This window comes from Rhinatrema bivittatum, chromosome 7, assembly GCF_901001135.1.
Source record: "Rhinatrema bivittatum chromosome 7, aRhiBiv1.1, whole genome shotgun sequence".
Classification (NCBI taxonomy): domain Eukaryota; kingdom Metazoa; phylum Chordata; class Amphibia; order Gymnophiona; family Rhinatrematidae; genus Rhinatrema; species Rhinatrema bivittatum.
This window is the reverse complement of record NC_042621.1, coordinates 129,192,323-129,213,455: the sequence shown is the minus strand read 5'-3', so window position 1 is coordinate 129,213,455 and position 21,133 is coordinate 129,192,323. Positions and strand designations below refer to the sequence as shown.

The following is a 21,133-nucleotide window of genomic DNA, read 5'->3' as shown; positions in this document are numbered from 1 at the left end:
GCCCTTCCCGAAGAAGTGGTGAAGACCAGAACTGTGAAGGACTTCAGAGGGGCGTGGGATAAACACTGTGGATCCATCAAGTCTAGAGGATGTGAATGAAGAGGGGGTGGCTCGCAGGAATGAAGGCTACTACTTGGAGATAATACCTTTATTCAATATACATACACACGATTAATGCGAGTCCAACATTGCTCTAAGCTTCAACGGTAAGAGGAAATGTGGGAAAAAAAAAAGGATTTGCATTCACAAAAAAGCGGGGTGTAGCTTGCTTGTTACGGCGATTACTACCCCCAAACCAAATAAGCCTGATACTTTACTTTCAATGCATATCTAGCATAGCTCTCTGCTTCAACGGCAAGGGAGAAAGTCTGATACTTTACTTCGCATATCCAGCATAGCTCTCTGCTTCAACGGCAGGGGAGAACGTCTGATACTTCACTTTCAACACATATCCAGCATAGCTCCCTGCTTCAACGGCAGGGGCAATGTAGAAAAGAGGATCTATAAATAGACAACAACCAACAAGGACTGAATTACATAGTCGAGTAAACAAAAGCATGGGTGTAGCTTGCTTATTGAGGTGGTTACTACCCCTAACTAAGCTACATATTCAATTAGATGCAGTTCCAACACTGCTCTCTACATTAATGGTGGGGTGGAAGGAAAATGGCTCTTAGTACCTTTAAGTTCTAAGCGTAACAAGTAAGAGGATAAAAAAAAAAAAAAAGAGTGCATAGCTTGCTGGGCAGACTGGATGGGCTGTTTGGTCTTCTTCTGCCGTCATTTCTATGTTTCTATGTTTCTATAAAGCTATGCTGAAGTATCTCACGACACACAGTTGTTTCGTCGAACTTATATCTGTGCTTTCATCAATAATCAACGAGTATGACACGTTGTTGTCATACACTAGTTCTTCGAGTAAGCAGGGTGCAATCACATTGCAAATTAAGGCTGTACGCTTAGTTCTGTGAAACCTAATATCTTGTTATGCATCGCAGCTGTCAACTCGCATAGGTGATCAACAGTAGATAATGCACAGTGACAGGCTATAAAATAAGCGTACTTCAGTTCCTGCTGTTGCACGGTAACATTTCGTTTTACTGCAGTAACACCAATGTCTATGAGTCTCATAGATGACAAAGGAGCCAAATTTTTTGCGTGTTTCTCCATTTTAGCATGTTGCAGGAGGTCTGCATGATGCGCACAAATTTCGCATTTACAAAATTTGCTCATAGCCTTACTCTCATTGCTGACAACAGGCTGAATCCATGCTTTTAGTTCTCGTTCCTCTTCCCATGCTTTGCAGTACCTTTTACCATGCTTAGCCCAGTTCCTTACTTTAGCCATAGTAGATCAAAACCATTTAGTAGCGTAGCAGCTAATGACAGAAACAGCAGGTATAGACAGGCTTTCTTACAAAGGTGATCTGCAGGGAGAAGAAATGAGAAAAAAAAAAAGCAAAATTTGATGACATCAAAAGTGATGTAGAACCAAAAAAAAAAAATCTGCCCCACACACTTATTTCCCCCTCCTCACCCCCTACAAACATGTCTTCAATCCCCTCACGCTCATTCTCCCCTCGCAGCATACTCATTCCTCCCCTCCTGATACCTTGCTGTAGCCAGCTGAGTGCTACACTCCCTTTCTGCTGCTGCACAGAAGCTTCCTTGGTCACCCATGATGCTGTTACTTGCTGCAATGCTGTGCCGGATCTGCCCACGTGCTCCTGTGAATGTTTGCAGCTCTAGTTTGCTTACTGCTGCAATAATTTTGGGTGTGCCTGCTATGGATAGGCCTCATCGGCAGCAGCAGCCAATCACTGCAACAGCAGAGCACAAGTCCCGCCTACCAAGCCCAAAAAAACACCCAATTTAGAAGCAACCCACAAATCAAAAAAAAAAAAAAAGTGAATGACTAGGGAAAAAAAAGCCCAATCTTGTGGGAAATAAGCGAGGTTGGCAATACTGAAAGAGGATGATATATTCGAACTCTCTCTAAAAAAAGACATGATGTTAAGCATATTATATTTGTAGTACTTCCTTATATAACTGTTAATTGTGCTTGCTTGTTATCCTAGTTAAGCTGTTAATTGTACTTAGCCAGTTATCCGTTTTAAGCTGTTACACTGTATCAAGTTGTTATAAGGCCAGCCTTAGACTTATTGCTATATGTAAACCGATGTGATATGGCAAATCGAATGTCGGTATAGATAAATAAATAAATAAATAAATGTCAGAACAAGGTGAGGGGGAAGGTTAAAAAACTTACCTGGTATTGTAATGAAATGCAGAAGGCCATGGAGAGACATAACATTTTTAGGACATTCAGGCCAATATTTGCTAGCTCTTAAGATCAGCATTTAGGGAAAAGGAAATGGATTGAAACCTCAGTCACCCATGGAGATGAGCTGGAGCCAGAGAACGTTCTGGAAAATGCGGGAACCTTCTCAGTGTTGAGATTGTATTAAGAGCGAGGATTCTGTGCAGATTGTGTATAGCAGACTTTAGAGGATTCTGGATGTAAAAGGTTTGGGATGCAATGACTTTCTGTATATTTTATGATTTGCTGACTTAGGGCAGTGTCTCTCTGCTTCACAGGGGCTCTGAATATGGTATGTCTCTCAGTTCCTGGTCTGTAACCAGCTGGTTTCTCTTCCCTCTGTTTTAGGGGCTGACGTTTGAAGAGGTAGAAAACTTCTTCACATTCCTGAAAAACATCAATGATGTGGATACAGCTCTCAGCTTTTATCACATGGCTGGTGCTTCCCTGGATAAAGGTATTAAACGTGTGTGCACTCAGCAGATTCCTCTTTTCCAGGGGGAAAGACAGAAAAGCAGCATATTCAGAGGAGACGCTGTTCCCCAAAGGCTCATCCTTTTTTTTGTTTTGTTTTGGGTCTGGTTATTTGCTCCTGCTCCTTTTGGATTTTAGCTCCGTCATAACCCGGCCTTAGAACTGATGCCATAAGCCTTCATTCCTAACTGCCTGGGAATCTTCCCCCTATTTTATATCTTGTCCCAGTTCACCTATCCCATTCATAACAGCAGCAGTCCTTCACCAGAGGCCATGTACTAGGGCTTCGTATAGACCCTAAACCTGGCCTCTAGGTGTTGCTGTTGTACAATTACTGGGATATCCTTCCTTCCTCCCTACCAGGGGCTATGAACACTGCCTCTGCAGCATCCCCAGTCAGCTCAGGATGCAGAAGAGCTGACCCAGAGGCTCATCCTCATGCATAACATATGCCCAATCATTGCCTCCTCTTTCTGGTGCACATAAACATACAAAACTATTTGTCATGCATTTGTGGGATACCTACAGAATTATGCTATTATCTCATTGTTAATATCTGTAATGTAAAACCAACATTTCAATACATAGGTACAGGGCAAACAGAACTGTTCAGCTCATGGATTCCTATCTAGGGCATGCACACTAAAATATCTTTTTCTTGAGAGTGCTATCTCCAACCTTTATTTTTGGTTTGTGGGGATGAGCTCTGTTAAGGATGATATCAGAGACCATGGAGGCAGGTAAGAGTAGGCCTCATCTGCTCTATTTGTCGTGTTGTCACTCTCCCTCTTCAGGCAAATGTGCAGAGTGACGCTAACTCCCTAAGGTTGAACCTGTCAGTGCTGCTCTGGAACTAGCCTAGAACTATTCTGCATGATATACCCAAACCCAGCTGGGTCCAGCAGGCAGGAGATCTGAACATGAGCTTCCCACACCAGAACACAGTGCTGTCTCAAGCCACAGAGCCAGCATGTTCTGTTTCATTCATACAACTAATGCTGTGTAGGCAATAAATCCTCTTTACTACATCATATTGTCAACCACAGTTTACAAATCATTTATAAAAACCAATTAATTCATTGTACAGCCACTGCAAATTGCTAACATTAAACTTGACAATAACATTAAGAACTGCTGTCTGTACAAACTTATAATAACCACATTCATCTCTCCAAGCCTCAGCTTTGAGAATGTAACACCAGAGCAAGGGCAAGCTTCACTTTATCAGTCAGCAGTGGCAATAGTTAGGCAAGGGAAAGGAGCATAGGATTTATCTTCTGCAGGAGGCTGGTCCTGATTGGAGTTGCTGAAGATGTAATAGCAAGGATGTTTTTAGAAGCAGAATCCACATTTGTACTATATGAGTGTGATTATTTAACAGGCAAAGAAAATGGGCAGATTAGATAGGTCTTGTGATGTTTATCTGTCATCTTGTTTTACCCTATTGATAATATCAACATATTTATTATTATGATAAAGATGGCAACTTTCATTAGTACTGCAGTGTTACTTCTACAAACTGCTTATTTTTGCATACCCTCTTATAGCACATTAGTCCAGTTTTAGGATTTCACAGCTTATGTGACATTTGTAACAATGAAGAACCGGAAACATTTCTTGATGGTGATGACTGAGCGACTAGATGGAATCACTGTGAAACTGAATGAACTAAAAAATGAAATTGCAGACCTGTTTCTGATGATTTGCAACTTATTAAAATCAGTCATGGTACCACAAAACTGGAGGATGGCCAATGTGACACCAATATTTAAAAAGGGCTCCAATGGTGATCCAGGAAACTATATACTGGTGATGTTCATGCCAGGCAAAATCATCAAAACTATTCTTAAAACAAAAATTACTGGCCACATAAATAGGTATGGGTTAATGGAGAAGAGTCAACATGGTTTTTGCAAAGGTAAGTCGTACCTTACCAATTTACTAGATTTTTTTTGAGGGTGCAAATTTATTTATTTTATTTATTTATTTAGAATTTTTATATACCGACATTCTCGATACAAATATCAAATCAGGTCTGTTTCCATTGAACAAAACAGTCGCGGTTAAGGCGTTACATTAAACAGAGTTTCTGAACATAAGAACGAAGATATTAAATAGACATCAATAACACGTCAAACAGCGTAAAAGGCGTAAAAAGGCGTAAATAGGTGAGCCGGTTGATATAGTATATTTGGATTTTCAGAAGGCATTTGACAATGTCCCTGAGACTCCTCAGAAGATTGGGAGGTCATGTGTTTGGAGGCAGTGACCTGTTATGGATTGATAACTGGATAAAATTAGGAAAGGAGTATAGGACTGAATGGTCATTTATCCAAATGGAGAAAAGTCGTTAGTGGAGAACCCCACGAGTCCATATTGGGACCATTGCTATTTATCATATTCATAAATGATCTGGAAAAATGATCAGAATTGCAATTGACAGAAAATTGTTTTGAATTGTTAAAGCAACAGCAGATTGTCAAGAATTGCGGAAGAACCTTTAAGACTAGAGACTGGGTTTCAGAATGGCAGATGCAATTTAATGTGGACAAGTGCAAAGCAATGCACGTAAGGAAAAATAATCCCAACTTACATGATGCTGAGTACCTTGAAAACTTTGGCTCAATGTGCGGCTGGGATAAAAAAAAAAGGCAAATAGAATTTTAGGAATTTAGAAAGGAATTGAGAGCAAAACTGACAATATTATAATGCCCTTGTATAGATCCATTGTGCAACTGCACTTTCAGGGCAATGCAATACTGTGCACAGTTTAATACGCAATTGGATGTGCGTTTTGGAAGCATGTCCATAACCCCTGATCCAATACAGGGATTAGCGTGTCCAATTCACCGCATAGCTAATAGCGCTTTCACATGGAAATTCAAGTTAATGAGGCTATTAGCTAATCCCCACAATCCAATACATTTTTTGCGTGGTCAATGCACACTTGTAAAGCGGCAAATTTTATGCCAGCCCAGGGCTGGCATAAAGATATGCTTCACTCAAGGGCACATTGAAAAAAAAGAAAAATCCTGCTTTCTGTGATTCCTCCTAATAGTATTGTAGTGATACTAAGTAGGAGGAGCCAAATAAAGCAGAAATTGGTTTAAAAAAATAAATAAATAAAATTCTGGACGTCCAATAAACACACAAGATACATGGTCCAAGCTTGTATCTTGTGCATGTATATGCCGGTAGCAGGAAAAAAAGGATGCTCGTAGATTGTCTGTTTTCCCATCCTGCTTTACAAACACCTCCTGTGTGCCCAGTGCCGAGGAGACACTAGGGATGCACAGTGAAGGGCGACAGAAATGATAAAGGGGATGGAAAAGCTGCCTTATGGAGAGAGGCTGAAAAGATTAGGGCTCTTTAGCTCAAAAAAAAAAAGACAACTGAGAGGGAATATGATTGAAATTTATAAAATCATGAGTGGGATGGAATGGGTAAATCGAGAACTGTTATTTATCCTTTCCAACAACACTAACAGCGGCACTTACTAATTTTCATGGGCTTCTCTTGTAGATAATGGCATTTTTTGCTGGAAGTGACAACTAGAAAGACACCTACTCCATCCTTTTAAAAGACTGAATTGTCACTCAAATGACGTCGCACATCTGTTAAATGCTCAAACTAGAAATGTACTTGAAACAAGCATGGGATATAAACAAAGAGCCCCCTATCAGTAGGGAAGTGAGGGGAAAGTTACAGCTCAAGTTGGGTCTGCAGTGTTGGTGGGCTTCAGTACAAGTCGGCAGGATGCAGTAATTCCCCTTTCCCTCCCTCCCACACCATCAACCCCCTCTGTAGCACAGCTCGAGCCATTCATCCATCCATGTTCCCCCTCCTGGGTCCTAACCCCTTTTTTGTCTCCTACTCCTTTTCCTCTTTCTTCTCACCCAATCTGCCTCCTTTTTTCTCTCCCTCCTCCCACTGGCCCCTTCTGTTCTGCTCCTCTCTCTTCCTTTCTTTGTTTCGAGAGAGAACATACTTGCTATCCTTGTTGCTGACCCCTCCCCATCCCTGCCACCTCCCAACCACCTGCCTCTTCACAGCCCATCTGCTTCATTCTTAATCAGGCGGAGGAGCTAGCTTGGCTCAGTTAAAACTTGGAAGATGGGGAGCCCAAAGATGCATTCTGGTGCAAGGGTTGAAATAGGTAAAGGAACTGGCCAGCCTCGGTGGCTCTGGGGTTCATCTGCCATCATGTTTAATGTGTCTGTGTTTAGAATTGATAAAAAGGAACAGAGTTGGGAGAGAGTTGCTGCTTTACTGTCTGCCTTTCAGGCTCTGTTTGAGGACTTTCCTTATCTGGAGAATAAGAAATGTGCCTAATTAAAGTATTAATTCATTTGTTAAAGACTTTTACTGTGAATAAATATCCCTCCCTATGGGGAAGAGAAATACTCATTGATAAAATGTCTTGGCAGAAAGAGTGCAGCCAGCATCAGCAAATTCTTGTAAATGATATCTGACCGGCCTAATGATACGGTAATTGTGCTGTACACTATTGCACAGAAGCCAAGGCCTCTGTTCTGTCAAACTTTTGTTTCCTGGGGCAGAGGAGGCTGGGAGAGCTGCAGAGCTAGTGCTGAGCATTACCCCAACTAACAACGCCAGCTGCCTGGTTAGGACCTTGCTGCTCCTTGGGGTTGGAAGTACAACTGAAGAGGCAATCACAGCCAGTACCAGAAGGAAAGCTAAATACTACTCTTACAGGCCAATGCAATATCGTACCCTGAGCCTAGTGCACAGGTTAATGATTCGTGTTTTGGACACGCTAGGCTACCACCCGATGCAATAAGGAGATTAGGATGTCCAAAACGCACATCCAAACCAGCGTGTACCTAATAGCGCTCATGACATGTAAATGCAGGTAGATGAGGCTATTAGCTATTACCCCCGATGCAAAAAGTCACCGTGTGCCCAATGTGCACGTTTAACATGGAAAACAATGTCAGCCCCAAGGCTGGTATTAAGTTTTTACGTGCTCTGAGCCATCTGAAAAAATGCCACAGAAAAGCCCAAAATACTGCTTTTCTGTGGTTCCTCCTACTTAGTATCACAGGAAGCAGCATGAAAAAAAAAATCTTCGGGCAGTCAGGTTAGGAAAACGGACGCCCATTAATTGAGCATCCGTTTTTCTAACCCGTGGCTGTGAGTGGGTTAGGAAAACAGATGCTCATTAATTCTGGCGTCCGTTTTCCTAACTGGTACGCTGCCACATTTCCTGGGTGCCCGATGCCATGGACACGCTAGGGACGCACAATTTATCCCTAGCGCGTCCTTTTTAGTGTGGCAGCTCATTTGCCTATTGCATCGAACCCCCAGGTGAGAGGTGATTGTGCGCACATTGAAAAAATATGCATCCAGTTTGGTCGCACACTTGATTGCATCGGCCTATTACAGTGCTGTTTGAAATAGGCCGCAGGTGTGTTCTGTTGCCATAGGAACTCACTGGAGTGCTTGGGCTCATTATGGATGATATAAGAGAAAAAAGTCATAGCCGAGTGGGTGAGAATAAACAAAATAGAAAACAAAGGCCAAGGTTTAGCTATAACATGTCAGGCAAGGAAGTAGATTTAGAACATTTTACATGTGAAATATCATCATACTGGATTAGAAATATTGACAAAAGATCAGAAAGCCATAGGCTTCTTGGAACAGTAATATTGTAAGAGAGGTAGCTCTATTTTTTTCTCCCTCTTTGGCTATGGTTTTTATCCTGGACTAATTATCCCACTCCCAAGCCCCTCACATACATGCACATTTTTCCCTTTTTATAATTCCTTACCCCCATATGCCATTTCCAGGTAGTACAACACCCTCACTGGCCTTTAGGGGTGGAGAGACCAGGACGCCTCTCATGAGGCTCCCCTCAGTGCTGCTTTTTATCCAGCAGGAGTGATTACCATAGTGGATGCTATTTTTGCTCCCTTCCAGAGCTCGAGCACATTGCCTCCACAGCCTTGCTGAGCTCTGCCACATTGCATAGGAGAACATAAGAACGTAAGAAATTGCCATGCTGGGTCAGACCAAGGGGCCATCAAGCCCAGCATCCTGTTTCCAACAGAGGCCAAACCAGGCCACAAGAACCTGGCAACTGCCCAAACACTAAGAAGATCCCATTCTACTGATGCAATTAATAGCAGTGGCTATTCCCTAAGTAAACTTGATTAATAGCTGTTAATGGTCTTCTCCTCCAAGAACTTATCCAAACCTTTTTTGAACCCAGCTACACTAACTGCACTAACCACATCCTCTGGCAACATATTCCAGAGCTTTATTGTGCGTTGAGTGAAAAAGAATTTTCTCCGATACAAGCTCAAATCTCCAATGCCATAGAGCAGGCCCCTGTTTTTAGTTTTTGTTCATCTTCTTCTCTTAGCACATTTTTCAGATGGGGTGGGGGAGTGACAGCTTGAGGTTCCACTTGTATTTTAGCTGCCTCCACCCTCCAGCTCTGTGTAGCTACTGAAACATAAGGCCTCCGTTTCTAAGCATTTTCTCCATCGATACAGAATGGGAGAAAAGCTTTAGTAAATCAGGCCCGGAATGATGCTGCCACCTGAGTATCCATATAAGTATATGTTGTCTTTTTTTTTTTTTTTCAAAATAATTTTTCTTGGTAACAGAGGAAACATCCTCCACAAGTACACGTGCCATGTATACATCAAACAGTAGAACAACATAAAACAAGCCATAATAGCCGGTAAACACATAATTGCAGACATCTGTGGAAGCGGTCACCTCCATTTACTTTATTGTATAGGAAAGATGCCCCCCAGCCTTCCAACTGCCTCCCCCCTTAACTGCTCACTCCAGTAGCCAACACCCAGCAGCCCATTCTCACCTAAACATACCGCAGACAGTGCCCAGGCATACCCTACTCCCCCCACCCCACCCCCGCCCGAGCTTTCCTTGAAGACCACTCAGCTGTATAGCCAGCCCTTATGAGTCCATTTTGTAACTCTTGTGGGAACAGAGCAAAGCAGTTAATCCAGTAGGTAATATATAGCTGATCGTGTTTTCGTTTACCAGCAAGGAAGTCCATTCTCTCCAACTGCACGAGTGAAGCCATTCTTCCAAACCAGGCTGCCGGTGTAGGCGTCACGTTCGGGACCATCCAGTCCGCCAATATGGTGTGGCATGCTAGCAGCACAACCATTCGCTCAAATTTTGTCTTCGAATAGCTCCCTGGAAGGGAATGAGGCTGTGAGCTTGCCAGTAGCACACGTCCAGTACGTAGAATATGAGTGTCCATGCATTTATTAATAGTATCCAGGATAAACATCCAAAAGGCCATCAGCAGTTCACAAGCGAATAAGCGATGAGTGCCCTCCTTTTTGCCACATTTAAGACATAACTGAGATTGGGCAAGCTTCATCTGAAACCCACGAAGCTTGCCCATGCAATATTTTAAATTGGACTTCCCTTAAGCTCATGTCCGGCAATTGTTTATACAAAGCCGCAAAATACACCGTCATCTGTTTTGCCGAAATCAGCGAGCCCAGAGTAGTGGACCATCTGGCGGCCAGATAGTCCATACGCTCACCCTGCCGCAGCTTGAGTCCCAGTTTTTCCCATCCAGTAATGGTATTAGCAAGGCAAGCCACATCAAATAGTTTGGTGGCGAAGTCAGTCTCCACCACCAGCTCCGCCAATGTCCACGAAAGAGAACGCACATAGTGACGGGCTTGCAAGTAGGCATAAAACTGACACTGGGGTATCTGAAATGTGCGTGCAAGTGAGGCAAAGTCTAGTAGTATATGAGAGTCGGGATTGTACATGTGAAATACAAAGACCACCCCATTATCTGCCCAGGATTGAAAAACAGCACCACTGTCCCTTTCCGGCAGAAAATCCATATTACCCAAGAAGGGCATCAAAAGAGAGCAACGCCTGGCCGTTTACTGAGTTGGCGGGGCCACCGCCAAGCCCGTAAGCACCAGTGACCTTGGATAAGCCACCCCCCTCTCGTCCTCGGCCGTTGCTGTATGATGCCCAGTGGAGACCCCGGGGCCACCATTCTATCTAGTAATCCTTTTTCACAGTACTTATAGTTAACCATTCCCCCATGAACCGCAGCTGACACGCGGCATCATATAGCCTAAAATCTGGCATAGTAAGGCCGGCCTGCTCTCGGGGGCGTTCCAATACACTATAGGCCAGTCGAGCTCGCTTCCCCTTCCATAGAAAACGTTGGAAACTAGAACGCAAGCGACAGATGTCTCCTACCTTCAGCCAGCGGGGGACCATATGAAGGAGATATAGGAGTTTGGGCACAAGCAGCATTTTTATCAGGGCACATCTACCAAAAAGGGACAGTGAGAGGGGAGTCCACAAGCGCAGCTGTGCCTGCAACTTGTCGATGCAGACAGTAATATTCAAATCATATAGACGATCCAAATGCCGCGGGATCCATACACCCAAGTATTTCAATTTATTCGGAGCCCAATGAAATGGGAAAGGGCCCACCCAAGTATCAGGGAGCCGGGCAGTTAAAGCCAGAGCTTCAGATTTAGAATAATTTATTTTGAAATTGGTTGAACAGATTAACAATGACTAGCACACTGGTGCGGGGCCTGCCAACAAATAACAGGATGCCATCCGCAAAGATAGCAGTTTTTAAGGGGTGGCCCGCTACGCTAAACCCACTGAACTGTCTCGCATCTCGAAGACGAGTGACAAAGGGCTCCAATACGAACAGTGCAGGGTAAAAGAATCCATAGGGGCCCCATTTAGTAAGATTGCGGCACTAGGATTGCTATACAGGGCCTTCAACCACTGCAAAAATATGCCATTAAAGCCAAAACCGCTGCAGCGCCCAAAACATGTACGCCCAGGATAATGAATCAAAAGCTTTTTCAGCGTCCAGACTAAGAATTAAAGCCTCAGGCTGATAGCTGAGTGCTGCCAAAAGCCGCCGCACATTGCAAAACACCTTGCCGGCCCTTGCCGAAACCTATTTGGTCTGCATGAATAAGCGATGGAAATATATTATTCAGCCGGGATGCCAGAACGGCTGCTAAAAGTTTTACATCAACGTTTAGTAGGGAGATAGGACGGTGCGATCCCACCTCCAGAGGGTCTTTCCCCGGTATATCAGTCGTCTTATATTTATTTATTTATTTAACATTTTTATATACCGGGATTCATGTAAAATATTACATATCATCTCGGTTTACATTATAAACGGAAAAAACAAGCATGTAAGAATGCGATTACATTGAACAGAGCATAGAACTTGGATCAGATAAATGGGGAATAACGAAAATGATTAACGAAATGAATAAAACATGTTTTGAGTCAAGTCTAGTCTGGCTGAAGATCTAGGTACATTGGAATTAATTTAAGGTCCGGGTACACTGAGTAATCTTGAGTATATCAGAGAAAACCTCCTCTCTCTCTCTCTAATCAAGTATTCACAGGAAAGAGAAATAGTTCCTTCCAAGTCTGCTCAGAAACTCAGGGGATACTTACAATTTGTAACAACCTTCAATAAAGTGCAGTGTTGAGATTGTCAGTGAGAGGAAGGGAGGAAGGAGAAGGCTGTAATGTTTGTCATAATTAAGTACTGCTGTTTTTACCCTCTGTTCTGCTTTAAAAACAAAAAAAACCCCAACAGGTTTAATTCTCCTACTTTGCCAATGGGTGTCACATAGCCATCTCCCCAGTGGGTTCAAGTGGCAGGATATTCTCAGCTCATAGCTCAGACCCTAAACTTAGATCCATGCCGCAAGGCCAAGAACCTCTTTATGCTGCTTTGGTTGCAGACCAAGAGGTTTATATACAAAGGCTTTGTTCAGGTAACTTTTGCAGTTAACACATCAAAAAACAAGGTTTCAAAATGCCCCCCTCTCTGGCTCATTACCTGTGTAAAATGTATCTGGATAAAAAGAGGCAACATTGGAGCTATTCCGGAGGTGGAACAGAACTTTAGTTCATGAACATTGATACTTGGCGCTAGCCAGCTAAGGTTAGCTGGGTAAATCCAATCGGAAAAATAGCTCTCCTGAAGGTACCCGGATAACTTTACTGGTTATGCTTTGCTGACTGAGTGAAGGTACCCAAGTAACTTAGGGGTAGATTTTAAAAGGTTGCGCAGGGTGTAATGTGTGCGCGCCACCCGGCACGCACACATGTACATCCGATTTTATAACATGCGCGCGTATGTTACAAAATCCGGGGTCAGTGCGCGCAAGGGGGTGCACAATTGTGCGCCAAGCCAGCTCCAAGCCGCGCTGCCTTCCCCCCATTCCCCTACCTCCCCCCCTACCTTTTTTCTCTTCTTTTTGTTTTGTTGCTAAACTTACTTCAGCCCTGGGGCTGAAGTAAGTTGCGCGTGCCGGCTGACTGCCGGCACGCGATCCCAAGCACAGCAGAAAATGGCCGCTGTGCCTGGAGCCTCTGGCTTCGCCCCCTCCTCGCTCCCTCCCCCACCTCTTTTTGCAAGCCCCGGGGCTTTATGCGCATCACCGGGCTTTTTTAAAATCCGGCCCTTAGTGCCTGGGGTGCTCATCCTAGGTTGTATGTACGCAGGAGAGGGAAGGGAGGAGAGGCATAGTAGTGGGAAGAAAACTACTGGATGGGGGGGTGAATTCAGTAACATTGTGGGGAAAAAATGAATTTAAATAATTGATTCATCAGCCCCCTCATGATATAAGCAATGACACTATCTCAGCAAAAATGCTGAACTTTCTCCTTTATACATGTTATGAGACATTTTCCTTAACGGACATAGTAAAAAAAATAAAGCCATTCAGGTACATGATTCTGAACCATGCTGGCCCTAATTTCATTCAAACCAAAGTGGATCAGTGTCAGAAGAAGAAGATTTTATTAATCATATGAAGTGGTAATACTCCATTCTCCTCTTCTTCTTCAAGCACAGATTCTACTGATCATAATAGAGAGGAGTTAGAGTTGTGCACTACTCTCCTGTAAAAGGATTACTGGCTACAACTATTTCCTGAACTATGAATCATTCCACAGACAATTCTGAATGATATGGCCCCCTGAAGCAGCCCCTGTTTATGGGCGAAACTCGGCCCGAGTCGGGCAGTCTATCATATAAGAACATAAGAAATTGCTATGCTGTGTCAGACCAAGGGTCCATCAAGCCCAGCATCCTGTTTCCAACAGAGGCCAAACCAGGCCACAAGAACCTGGCAATTACCCAAACACTAAGAAGATCCCATGCTACTGATGCAATTAATAGCAGTGGCTATTTCCTAAGTAAACTTGATTAATAGCCGTTAATGGACTTCTCCTCCAAGAACTTATCCAAACCTTTTTTGAACCCAGCTATACTAACTGCACTAACCACATCCTCTGGCAACAAATTCCAGAGCTTTATTGTGCATTGAGTGAAAAAGAATTTTCTTCGATTAGTCTTAAATGTGCTACTTGCTAACTTCATGGAATTCAAAAGTGTAAATAACCAAGTCACATCTACTCGATTACTATGATTAATAAAATCTTCTTCTTCTGACACTGATCAACTTCTGGTTTGTTGGCAACTCTGCTGCATTGGATCGGCTTCCGTGCTGTTTTTTGGGACCATCCCTAATTTAATTCAAGCACTTTATATGATATTCATTACAATTCATACATATTTAAATAAACCCAATCAGGAGCAGCAGGACACCTTTTTCATTAGGGTAGGGAGAAGCAAAACAACTTCTGCCTCTGCCCCCAGGCTCCCTAGTTGCTGATACCATGGTGAACAAAAGGTTGCTTGGGGTATGGTCCCAGTGGTCCATGGCCTATGGCCCCAGGGCTTTCCACAGTTAACATTTTGGAAGACATTCTACTTTGTTTCCCAAACACATGCTTCTTCATATTAATTCTGGATGTGGATTTCAATTATTACATTATATTTAAAATTGCCTGAAAAAGCAGCTGAATCCTACTTGTAGATCATGTAGTGAATGCTCATAATAAACACAAGTTAACATGTTAGCTAAACCCCATGTTTGACTGATGGTAATGCATTGTATTTATGTATTTCTTAATTTTATACACCACTGCATCTATTCAACATGCAGGGCAGCATACAACAATTAATATATAGGACAATATGAAGTAATATAAACATATTTCATATATATATTTTTTTTACTATTTGTATTATTGATGTATGAATTGTAGTTGTCTTTTGTTTGATGGGTAGTATTTTACTTTGTATTCTTTCTTGGGCTACCCTTGGGTTCTGGGAAGGTGGTTAATAAGAAATTTTAAATACATATAAAATAGCATAAAATATATTAAAACAAATATCATAACAATAAATGAAATATAAAATTAGCTAGACAAGGCTGAAATGGTACATCAAGACTGAAGTAGGCCTGTCAATCCAGACTATGATTTAAAATACAAATATTAAAAGTGTAAAACTCATTGGACAGATAAAAAGAACATCTGTTGATATTTGCTACTTCTAGCATTTTGGCAGTGTAGTATTTAAGCCAAAAAATGTAAGCTTGTACCTGCAATAAACAATATTAGAAGGAAAACCTATAACAGTATATACTACTACTACTAATAACTTATCGACATTGCATCTAGTAGTTTGAATATAATTCTTACAGTGATACAATAAATACACAGTTAAAATATATAATCAATTAGAATATAAGTTGCCACAGAAACGGTGCAGGAAAATTAGCCAAATAGGTGACAATTAATTGTCGAATAAGAGTATAATGGCAACAAGAAAATGTGCAGCAGAGTTTATTCCATAACTAACATTAGTTATTGCTTAGGATCACAAGAATATTCTAAATATTTTAATAACATTCTAAGAGATAAAGCAGTAGTAAAACTGTAGTAATTATGTACCAGCTGCTCCATGAAGCAGTCATTTATTTCATCTAGGAATTTTACTTCTCTAGAAGTCCTGATGTAATATTTTCCCAGTTAATACTGGTGTAATTAAAATCTCCCATTATTGCTGCTGATTTTGTTAGCTTCCCTAATTTCTTTGAGCATTTCAATGTCTGTTCATTTTAGCCAGGTGTATAGTAATATACCCCCACTACTACTATATTCCCTTTTTCACCTGGAATTTCTATCCATAAAAATTCAACATTGCATTTTCTTTCCTGCAGAACTTTTATTCTGTTTGACTCGGTGCTCTTTTTAACATATAGTGCCACTCCTCCATCAATTTGATCCATCCTATCATTTCAATATAATTTGTACCCTGGTATCACAGTGTCCCGTTGGTTATCCTCCTTCCACCAGATCTCTGAGATGCCAATTATATCTACCTCTTCATTCAGTGCTAAATATACTACTCTCCCATCTTATTCTATAGACTTCTAGCATTTGTGTACTGACATTTCAAAATGGTTTTTTTTGTTGTATAAATAATCTGTTTATCACTTGATAGGGGGTAATTTGGAATCTTTGTGCTCTGTCTGCTTTTTACTTCAAGGCACCTGGGCCACTTTAGCCTTTATTGCAGCCTCTCTACTGGAATACCCTAATTTCCCTTTTCTGTTAGTATCCTTCAAAGATGCATTATTCCAAGCCATGCACTTCTAAGTGACTGCTTTCCCCCATCGATTTTCCTGATTGTGAAAAAAGACAAAATGGCTGCTTCATACCTGCTGCTTCTAATGTAGGCTAGCACATAGACCCCTTACAGTGCTGCATATGTCTAGCAGAATCATAGAAATGATAAACAGTAATTGCTGAGATGCTTTTAGTGGATAATTCATGTTTTGTGTTTTATTCTGATTTACTTTGTTTTATTTGTATTATGCAATTATAACAATGTTTTAAAAATAGTTATTCCATTAGGTCTTAATACTCATTTTCCCAAAATCAATTCATATTCAGTTTTAGTAGCCTTAGTATACTGACAAATCCAATCGACTTGTAAACTGTGAGGCTGTTGAAACTGGAATTTAATATTAATTTGATTGTAATCCAATTTGAGACTGACTTAGAATAGGCGGAATATCAAATGTTTATTAATAAATAATACATTGTATATACATTTTTAAATATTCATCCTGTATTCGTAAAAATGACATAAAATCAGTTTCCTCCTATCAGCCATTAGGAAATGATATATTTCTGATATGTTTCCTCATGAAATAATTTCTTAATCTTCTTCCCTTCTCAGTTTTCTTTCCAGTCCCATAAATGTAAACATATCTAAGATGCTGTTATTCTGTGGCAATTCATACCAATGGTGCACATATTCCCTCTCATTCCTGAATGCTGCTTGTGTGTTCCCTACTACATACAGTCAGATAAACAGTATACTGGCTGCTATCACTGATGAACTGGGTAATCTTTAGCTGCTTTTATTTTAAACTGTTTTTCTTGCAGTTCCATCAAAAAGGGATCTCTTTTCCTAACTATATAAAAGCTGAGTGTCCAGCTTTTTCACCCATCATATCTCTTTATACAACTGTGGCTCAAATAGCTTTTATTGAGTTTTTCCTCCTTATTCAGTTCAGTAAATGGGGCAGGAAATTTCAAGTCCAGTTGCATGAGCCAAAATAAATGTATACTTACTGGTAATTGGCTTGCACGCCCTGAGACACTGGGCAACAATGAAAGTGCTACTGACCTAAAAAGGTCCTACTCTGTAGTATCTTGATGTGCTGAACACGAATATGACCATGAAAAATTTTTATTGTCTCTCGTTTTGAAAGTATTTAATATAGTTCACTTTCTATGTTTAGTCATGTAAATTTATCCAGTAGGACTGTAAATAAGCCTAGAATGATGTAATATTGCATCATATAGCATAATACCATCATGCACACATCATCCAGAGTTTATTACATCATTTTCTGATGCAATGCAGTTCTACTGCCATGCTGCTGCTGAGTAAGCTGACGTCAGCAGTGTACTATATGAAGCCCAGTCAGAAAGGGTGAGCATTTGAAATATTCATGCTGGCTGACTACTGCTGGACACTCTGCAGAGATGCTCCCGAACAGGTGTACAAGAGACAAGCAAAGAAATCTAAGACATAGTCTATGACTTCATTTTTCAAACGGTATTAACCGTAGGTCTCCTACTATTGGCATACAATTCAAGATGTAATTATATTATTGCATATTACAAAAAAACTAGAGCCAATTTTGCATTTTCACAGTCACATTCATGTTTAGCACATGGAAATGTATAAGAATTGACTAATTTCATTTCAGTAACATGACTTTTGTGAAAATTTGTTGCCCAGTGAGCTATTGGCATACAGTTCAATATGCTATTCAAAAAAGCCTTCCTAGACTTGGATTAAACTTATCAACCACCTTGCCTACAACCAACTCCCAACACCTACAACCAACAACAAAGCGCTACCAGCATGCAGAAAACCATCACTTAGGACCACTACTGTCTTATAAAAAACTGCAATTACTCCAAATGAACAATTCATTGTAAAACACATAATCCTTGTAAGGTACCCGGTCAATGTAACTCGGTTATATACTATGTTAAAGTTCCTTTCATTTTTCCTCTTGCTCCCAGTTGCACTTATCCCTGTTTTATTGTAACTGTAACTATTTTATGTTTAACACCTATTATTTATTTCGTTCATTGTTCCTTTTATCACCCCACTGTTCATTGTAAACCGGCATGATGTGAAATCCTCATGAATGCCGGTATAGAAAAAACTAAAATAAATAATAAGAAATGTAATTATATTATTGCATATTACAAAAAAACTAGAGCCAATTTTGCATTTTCACAGTCACATTCGTGTTTAGCACATGGAAATGTATAAGAATTGACTAATTTCATTTCCGTAACATGACTTTTGTGAAAATTTGTTGCCCAGTGAGATTAGCCGCAGGGGTGTGTGAAAGAAATTCAGATAGTATTTTCTGGTACATGATAATGCTACAAATCATCATGGAGGTAGTTATATATCTTTGGTACAGGTAGGTGTCACCAACCAATTAAGGACAAAGAAACAGGTTGAGATCCACCTTCTTGCACTTAAGCCACATTGGTGCAAAGGCAACAATTTCTGGCATATGCATGTAGCCCACAAAATGGAGTAATGCCCCTATCTCTCAGATTTTTCCTCCTCTCTTACCCCTTGTATTCTGTGGCTTCTCTTACCTTCTTCTGGTCCTCTTCCTTCTACTTCTGCACAAAATCAGATTCTTCTTCCTATTCCCTCTGTTCTTCCTGTCCTCTCCCCCTCTCTTGCCCTGTCTTTGTTCTCTCCCCCTGCCTCTTTGCTCTCTGGATCTCTGTCTTTTCCCTTGGATCTGGCTTTGCCTTTGTTTTGTTTCTTGCTCTTCACTGTCTGTTGCTCTATTTTTCTGTGTGCGCTCTCTTGCTTTCTCCCCCTCTTTTTCTTGCTCCTTTTCTTTGTTCTGTCTCTGATTTTCACCCATTTTCCTTTTATGCTGCAAATAGTATGCCAGAAACAAAGAATACTGGTGGGAAATCTCAGGCTCTGATCAGCTAAGGGCTCCAGAAAACAGATACTTAACAACCAAGGGTTGCTCATTGCCACTTACAAACGTCTTTTTTTTTTTTTAATTATTAAAAATAGAGCTAAGGGCTGAACCTTTGAGCTAAGAACCTTTCTTTGTAATATTTCACTCTTACTTTTTCATTGCTTAAGCACATCTGTTTTTGAGCTGAATGTAGCAGCTCAGTGTTTAGGAGCTGTAAGTAACTGGACAATAGGAAGAAATGAAACCTGGATGAAGGTGTTCCTACTCCCACGTATGACTTCTAAATCAGGCATTTCCTGCTCATTAATGCCCTCCCTAGAAGGTTACTGTTATTGAAGCCTAGTTGGGAAGCAATCTGCAGAGCATCCAGGATTAGGTAGCATCTGGAGAAGAAGAGGGAGGGAAGAGCAAATACAAGAAATGAGTATCCATCAGATCATAAGAAGAAAGTAGAGAGACAATTAAAATGAACAACTTAAGAGATTATATAACACTGGTCTACATCAATTTTGCTGACTACAAGATAACATATGATCTTTATGTATTTTAGTGTGCTGAATCCAAAAATCACATCCATTTCCGCAAAACGCTGTCTACTCATAAACTCTTATAGCAATAACGTAACATTATTATTTAGATATGCTAATTAATGCGCAGAAAGACATGCTGAATACACAAAAAGAAATGCTTAAGATCGGTGAAAAGAATATTAAGAATGAACCACTTGTCAATCCTCAAAGTTTGCTCCCCCCATTGCATATAAAATTGGGACTCATAAAACAGTTCGTTAGGGCTTTGGATCAAGATGGTGAGTGCTTCAAGTACCTGGGTACCAAATTTTCTGCTCTTTCACATGAGAAGTTGAAAGCTGGCATATTTGATGGCCCTCAAATTAGGCTTCTAATCAAAGACAGAGAATTCCTCAATACCATGAAAACCATAGAAAAGGATGCTTGGACTACTTTTTCTGATGTGATTACAGACTTTCTTGGCACCTTCAGGGCCAAAAATTATAACCTTTTAGTTCAAAATTTGTTGATTGCTTTTCAAAGACTGGGAGCAAACATGAGTGTCAAATTGCATTTCCTTGATAGCCACCTGAACTACTTCCCCTCAAATCTTGGAGCTATGAGTGAAGAACAAGGAGAACGCTTCCACCAAGATATCAAGACCATGGTACATAGATATTAAGGCAGATGGAACACAAACATGATGGCAGACTACTGCTGGTGTTTACAGCGTGACAACCCTGATCATAAATTTTCCAGAGCATCCAAAAAGAGAAAATTTCTCCCTAACAATTAAAATTTACACAACTATTGCTCTCTTGGTTAGACGATAGACTCAGTTTTTGCATGAAACAAATATATTACGTGCTATCGCTTCTTCAGAACTTCTTATTACCCTTAAGAGAACATAAGAGCATGCCATACTGGGTCAGACCAAGGGTCCATCAAGCCCAGCATCCTGTTTCCAACAGTGGCTAATCCAGGCCGGGCAAAAATACCCCAAAACTAAGTCTATTCCATGCTACTGTTGCTAGTAATAGCAGTGGCTTTTTTCTAAGTCAACTTAATTAATAGCAGGTAATGGACTTCTCCTCCAAGAACGTATCCAATCCTTTTTTAAACACAGCTACACTAACTGCACTAACCACAAAAACTAAGTCTATTCCATGTTACCATTGCTAATGGCAGTGGCTATTCTCTAAGTGAACTTAATAGCAGGTAATGGACTTCTCCTCCAAGAACTTATCCAATCCTTTTTTAAACACAGCTATACTAACTGCACTAACCACATCCTCTGGCAACAAATTCCAGAGTTTAATTGTGCATTGAGTAAAAAAGAGTTTTCTCCGATTAGTTTTAAATGTGCCACATGCTAACTTCATTGAGTGC

At 40.9% G+C, this 21,133-nt stretch overlaps 1 protein-coding gene across 7 annotated transcripts in view; it reads left to right on the top strand.

Moving 5' to 3' along the window:
* Window positions 1-21,133, top strand: part of MICU1 (mitochondrial calcium uptake 1) — a 512,953-nt gene that overhangs the window by 466,481 nt on the left and 25,339 nt on the right. For all 7 annotated transcript variants that reach the window (XM_029609124.1, XM_029609121.1, XM_029609122.1 and 4 more), the window contains one exon: window positions 2,668-2,776. In XM_029609124.1, coding sequence (XP_029464984.1) covers window positions 2,668-2,776 — 109 coding nt within the window. The remainder of the gene's footprint in view (window positions 1-2,667; window positions 2,777-21,133) is intronic.